The sequence below is a fragment of the Orycteropus afer genome, unplaced genomic scaffold (genome assembly GCF_000298275.1).
Source record: "Orycteropus afer afer isolate SDZICR_OR568_19922 unplaced genomic scaffold, OryAfe1.0 scaffold00070, whole genome shotgun sequence".
NCBI classification, from domain to species: Eukaryota; Metazoa; Chordata; class Mammalia; order Tubulidentata; family Orycteropodidae; genus Orycteropus; species Orycteropus afer.
This window is the reverse complement of record NW_006921657.1, coordinates 9,549,254-9,555,895: the sequence shown is the minus strand read 5'-3', so window position 1 is coordinate 9,555,895 and position 6,642 is coordinate 9,549,254. Positions and strand designations below refer to the sequence as shown.

The window sequence follows — 6,642 nt, the reverse complement described above, 5'->3', positions numbered from 1 at the left end:
GGCACTATGCTACCAGAGCTCCTTCCGAGGCAGTATCACTACGGAAGGAGATTGCCCCATCTTCCTTCCGAGGAGTGGTTGGTGGGTTTGAACCGCCAGTCTTCTGGTTAGCAGTCAAGAGCCTTAGCTACTAGGCTACCAGATTTCCTCCAAATCCATCACATAACATTTACAAACCAAAAACAGCTATTGATTCTCTTGCTTAAATATCCATTTCTCTTTCGCAGTATCATGTGAATTAAATTTCAAAAGGGTCATGTTTGTTTTGCTGCGTTCCAGTGAACTTCCATCACCGTAAGACTCAACAAAAGATTAATGATCAGAAAATCAGAGTAAAGTTTTAAAATATCCCCATCTTGTGGCCATTTCGAAATATGACAGCCTAAATATGGCAGTTCTGCTTTTCCGGTCTGTTCATTTGTCCCTTTGCTATCGGCATATTCCAGCAAAGGAAAATCACATGGATGTGAAAAGTTCCAAGACCAACCGAAAAGAAAATGGGAGATTCCATGTGAGGCATTAGGATTTCCTATTATGAAGTGATGGTAGCATAATGTCTAAGGCATTTGACTGCTAACTAGAAGGCTGGCAGTTCAAAGCCACCAGCCACTCCTCAGAAGGAAGGTTAAGCAATCTACTTCCGTAGTGATACCGCCTCAGAAACCCAAGGAGGAGTCGCTATGCGTCGGGTTCAACTCATTGGCAGTGAGTTTGTTTTTTTTGTATTTTGAAGTTATGTCCACACAATGCAGCCCTAAAACCTTAGGCCACATGCAATTATTCCCTACAGTGCTAATGGAAGCCTTGTCTCCCCAACTCCATTATAGAACCCAAATTTCATACTCACGTTGGATACTATCCCCTTTATCTCACCATCAAGGACATAAAATCAATTTTTGTTGGTCAACTAAGGGCTTAGAGGGAGGTTTTCCCATAATTTGAGTATAATATTTCCACAGTCACTCTATTCTAGTCTATCTACACATTAATTTATTCTTTTTAGTGCTTCTGAAGGGCAAGGAACCATGGTAGTGCAATGGTTAAGCAATGGGCTGCTAACTGAAAAGTCGACGGTTCAAAGCCACGAGCCATTCTGTGAGAGAAAAACCTTGGTATCCCATAAAGTTTGTTATCAAATGGATTCTAACTCACAGTGTTCTTACAAAACAGAATAGAACTGCCCCCATAGGATTGCCAAGGCTGTAAATCTTTACAGAAGCTGATTGCCACATCTTTCTCCAGTGGAACGGATGGTAGGTTTGAACCACTGACCTTTTGGTTAGCAACCGAGTGCATTACCACTGTGCCACCAGGGCACATTCTTATAAAGCTTCTAAACCAAAAACCAAACCCACTGCTGTGGAGTCGATTCCAACTCATGGTGCCCCATAGGACAGAGGAGAACTGCCCCATAGGGTGTCCAAGGCTGTAAATCTTTTCAGAAGCAGACTGCCTCATCTTTCTCCCTCAGTCCACCTGTCTACAGAGCCTGGAGTAGGATCGTGCCAATCAGGTGTATGGAATGCCAGTGAGGGGAAGGGTCAGTTTTGCCATCTCGCTAAGTTTAAAATGAGCCATCCCAGAGGCAGAAAGGGGGAACCTCATACCACCAAGAAGAAGAGACAGGAGTGGAGCACGTCCCTTGGACCCAGCGTCTCTGGCCTGAGAACCTCCTAGACCCAGGAGACAAAGGGACACAGCTAGTGTTCTAGAGATGACATAAGATGGCGAGAAGAAGTGGCAGAAAAACAAGGGTGGCAGAACCAGGAGATCCAAAACCAAAACCAAGCCCACTGCCATCGAGTCAGATCCAACTCATAGTGACCCCTCCTTGGGTTTTCAAGGTGATATCAATCTTTACCCTATCTACCACATTTCTCTGGGGTTAAGGCTCATCCTGGTCAAATTTTAAATAACTTAACACAAAAAATGACATGCCTGTGAAGACCTACACATACAATTAGAAGCATTTTTCCTCCCTAAGGCCAATGTTGTTCTGTTCTCTGAATCCTCATGTCCCTGATATATGCATCCTTTAGAATTTTTCAGGCTCTGTAGCAACTACTGAATAATGATCAGGTTAATATGCCTGTTTCCCTCACTAAACATTGAACACCTCAACGGCAGGCGAATTTATTAATTTTTTCACCTCTAGTCCCAAGCCCAGAGCTTGGCTCACGATAGATGCCAATAAATACGGCAGAATGCGTATGAAAGGCTGAACACCTACTGAGTTATGGTTAGTAACATAAGGTTTGGCACTTATTTGTCTCTGATACTTTCCTGTGTTCATGTTTGTTCTCTCTAGTGTTTCAGGTGTCCATGCTCCCCAGCCTTGGGTAAAAGAACTCAAGGGCAGAAACCATGGCTTATACATTTACTGTCATTTATATTGATTGTGAATTGGGCAAGTGCTAAAATAGCCTCAAAGAGGACTGGGTCCTAAGGTCCACAGAGTGGAAAAGAAGAGGCTTAGCAAACTAGTCTTTTAGACAGCTATTCAGGTGTCCTTGAAAAGCCATCAAATGAGTCTGGCCTCATAGGCCCAAAGCTCAAAAGAAGTAATTAAGAAGACTTTAGTGAGCTTTGCAATCTTCCCCAAAACACAAACTGCCTCATTTTCTTTTTCTTTTTTCCATTCATACTTTGAACTATGTTAAGTTCTTAGCTTAAATTTTCTTTCTGGTATTTCCAAATACATATAAATAACATATAAAACCTACTCGTTGTGTAATCGATTCCAACTTATAGCAACACTTTAGGACAAAGTAGAACTGCCCATAGGGTTTCCAAGGCTGTAAATCTTCAGGAAGCAGATGGCCATCTCTAGTGGGTTCGAACTGACAACCTTTTGGTTAGCAGCAAAGCACTTAACGTACTGTGCCACCAGGGCTCCTAAATAGCATATAGAATATGTATTTTAATGAAGAAATAAGTAGGTGGGTAGATGAATCATTTAAGTCTGTTTTAAGTGAGTGGACTAAAGGTAAGTGAAGTAAATGGGATAAATAATGCCAATTCTGGTTATCTGGTTAAAATTGAACATATAAGTCAAAGGTATTACCTGGGGACATGGAGTGAATATACTAAGAATCTTGGCCTTTTCATCAGCAGTTTTCATCAGTTTTGTGGCATGAAGTTATGCTTGCAAGATTGGTTCTAAAGAAAGTTCACAGTTTGGAATCTGTTAATTAATCTCTAATTAACTAATATGCCCACCCGCTTGGGTGTTAGTTACTTGATAAGGTTTATGAACTTTATTACTTTCTGCATATTGTAAACAGAAAATGCCAGTTACAGGGTTGAGTGATGAATGCATTGCGGAGGTGAGATGAGGACTCTTGATCACCATTTTACTGCTCCATTTGAGGAAGAACATAAGTGTACCAAGAATGCCATTATTCACCTAAATCAGTCAAACCTTAGCAATTCTTAACTGTGATTGTATACTAGAATCATTTAGGGAGCTTTAAAAAACAGTGATGTCTGTGTCCCACCCCCAGAGATTCTGTTGTAATTGATCTGGGATGCAGCCAGGGCACAGGACTTTTTAAAGCTCCTCAGGGAGTTTTAATGTGCAGGCCAGATTGAGACTCACTGCACTCCAACACTCCAACGTACACTTTGCCCAGCTCGATATGCCTTGTTTGAAATCATCAGTTGCTTACTAAAGCAATTCTCAGATAATCTACTCTTGCACTAACAGCTTTGGGTATATCGGTGTCTTAGCTAGTTTCCTACTACCCAAGAACCAACACAAAGCTCTAGCTTACAGATTACTTAACTATTTTGTTAATATTTATACTAATCAAAAGTCATTTTTAGATTGAGACTTGTAGTAAGTTAAATTCTCTATACACCAAAGCTTAATTCCTCCAACTTATCTACTTAATTATTTAATTCCTTGCAAAACTTCATTTTCTTGATCTTGAAAAGATTTTCTAATTGTTTGAACAATAACCAAAAAACAAAACAAAACCCACTGCCCTATAGGGTTTTCAAGGTTGTAATCTGTTAGCAAACTGCCACATCTCTCTGCCACGGAACAGCTGGTGGGTTCAAATCACCAACCTTTTTGTTAGCAGCTAAGCACTTAATCATTGTGCCACCAAGGCTCCTTGTACGAACTATAAGCAAGGTTAAAAATATTCATTAGAATATTTTGTTGTTGTTGTTGTTTGCCATCGAGTCGGCCCCGACTCATAGCGACCCCTCCTTGGGTTTCTGAGGCAGTAGTATCACTACAGAAGTAGGATTGCCCAACCTTCCTTCCGAGGAGTGGCTGGTGGGTTTGAACCGCCAGCCTTCTGGTTAGCAGTCAAGTGCCTTAGGCACTATGCTACCAGAGCGCCTTAGAATATTTTAGTTAAATGTAATGTTGGACATGTCCAATCACATAAAACCAGGGCTTCGATCTAGTTCAAACTGGTTCAGTCATAGCTGACAAAGCAAAACTGGCACGGACTGGAATTTGCAGAATGTGGGTGCCTGGAACATAACTGGAATAGGAAAAATTACAGGTCAAAACCCTGGAATGGGAGACTCAGAAAAGGCATAGCAAGCCCTTTCAGGATCCTGATGCAGAAGACTGGATTATTGCCAGGACAATAAAGAGGAACACACATTCAAAGTGGCATAGTCAATTGCCTTCTTTGCACAGGACATCATTGTTTCTGACTGTACTGGTCAATAGACTCAGTTGCTGTATAATGTGCACACTCTCCTTCTTTTCTAAGAGGGAGATTAAGTTTCTAATAGGGCATTGACCCATAATTTTCCCCATTTCAGTTATCAGTCCAGATACTCACATTTTGGAAATTCCAGTCCATCCTCTTTTTGCTTCATCAGCCCAGTGCACCATTAGGGAGGTGTAGGGGTCAGATCATGCAAAGTGACACTATCAGAGTGAGTGACACCAAAATGACTGTCTATAAAATTTTTGTGCAATGTTTCAGCTGAAATTTATTATTTTTTTATAAATATATCACTGTAGTCATAACAAGAAAACAGTTTTCATAAGCTCAGTTTACACATATTGATATACCTACAAGGATAAAACTCTATATTAATTTACTTTTTGAACCTTCTAATGCACTCTGGTCAGAGCTGTCATTATTACCATTAATATCATTATTCTCATATAAACATATGAGACTTTGAATCATATGTTTTGTTTCTGCACATGCTACAAACAAACCCAAGCTGTTGTTTTCATCATTGCCAGTATTTTTATAGTCACTGAATTGTCAAATTTTCTGGTGTTTTAGCTACAATATTGTGGTAATTAGTATTTGTGAAACTATATCAATAACATTTTTGAGAATGAAGTAGTAATTAAAGGAGAAAAATAAAAAAATCTTCCGTTCAGTTACTAATATTTTGTAATTCAATGCAGAAAGATTTTACAAAACAAGTTTTATTGTTAGTATTCATATAATCTAAGACATAACACATTTAAGCAATTTACAACTACATTTATCACATACTATTCTCTGATTAAAATTGATAATAAACATTAGTAAACATTCTGTATGGTCTGGTATAGGAAGAGGTCCATGGAGGAAGGGTGACACCATGAGTGACCATACTGGGTGACACCAACCCTAGTGATGCTGCCACTGCTGCATCAGCCATGACTGAACTGGAACAACCAGTTTGAAGCCCCACATAAAATTCATATAATTTCAGCCTATTAACAAAGTGAAAACCTGATGGCTGAAAGGGAGCTCTATTTTTTTTCATTTCTCTAGACTGAATCCAGGTGTAGAGTATCCGGGTGGCACAAAAGGTTAAGTGCCAGAATACTAGCCAAACAGTTGGCAGTTTGAACCCACCCTCAGAAGACAACCCTGGTGATCTGCTTCTGAATGGTCATAGCCTTGAAAACCCTACTGAGCAGTTCTACTCTTCACACAGGGGTCACCACGAGTCGGAACTGATTTGACAACAACTAAAAATAAAAAAAAACCTCAGTGTTTTTAAGCAGTCTTCATATAATTTAGTCAAAAAATCAACTAGCAGACAAGAACACAAACCAAAGAGGTAAACAAACAGGTAAGGCTTTTTTTTTTTTTAACAAAACACTTTGTGCTACAGGAATCTAGAATTTCAGGTACTATACTTCAAAACCAAGTACTTACATTTTCTAGGAGGCAAACAGCAGCAGGATTCCCACGAAATGCCTTTGCTGTGAATGCATCTGCTACAAAAATAGGGAGCTTCATTTCTCCTGCAAGCTATTTCTGCAAGCTCTCAAAATTGCTTTACTTCTAGCTGTTGCAAAAAATCAAAATGTTAATGTTTTACTGGGTGTACAGAAGCAACTGCAGTTCTCAGGTACAAAGGTAAGAAATTATCTCTAATACACATGCATGTAAAGGTATGTGATCCCCTAATATTTTTTCAGCTTTTAAATTGAATTTGGATAAATAGAATATTTTCAAATCTTGTACTGAGTTTTCATAGTGCACTTATAACTTAATATCATATCCTTCTTAATATCATATCACTATCATATCCTTTATTAGAGTAGCCTAAACTAGTTTAGGTTTTGTTTTTAATGAAGTGCATGAAAAGTCCAGGAGGCAAGTAAGTTGACACTATCTCAATGGTGACTGTTGTTTTAGGTGCCATCGAGTCGGC

General features: G+C 39.4%; 1 protein-coding gene across 1 annotated transcript in view; it reads right to left on the bottom strand.

The window, feature by feature from the left end:
* Window positions 1-6,224, bottom strand: part of PBLD (phenazine biosynthesis like protein domain containing) — a 24,625-nt gene extending 18,401 nt beyond the window's left edge. The window contains exon 1 of the mRNA XM_007940689.1: window positions 6,141-6,224. Coding sequence (XP_007938880.1) covers window positions 6,141-6,224 — 84 coding nt within the window. The remainder of the gene's footprint in view (window positions 1-6,140) is intronic.
* Window positions 6,225-6,642: the final 418 nt, after the last annotated feature.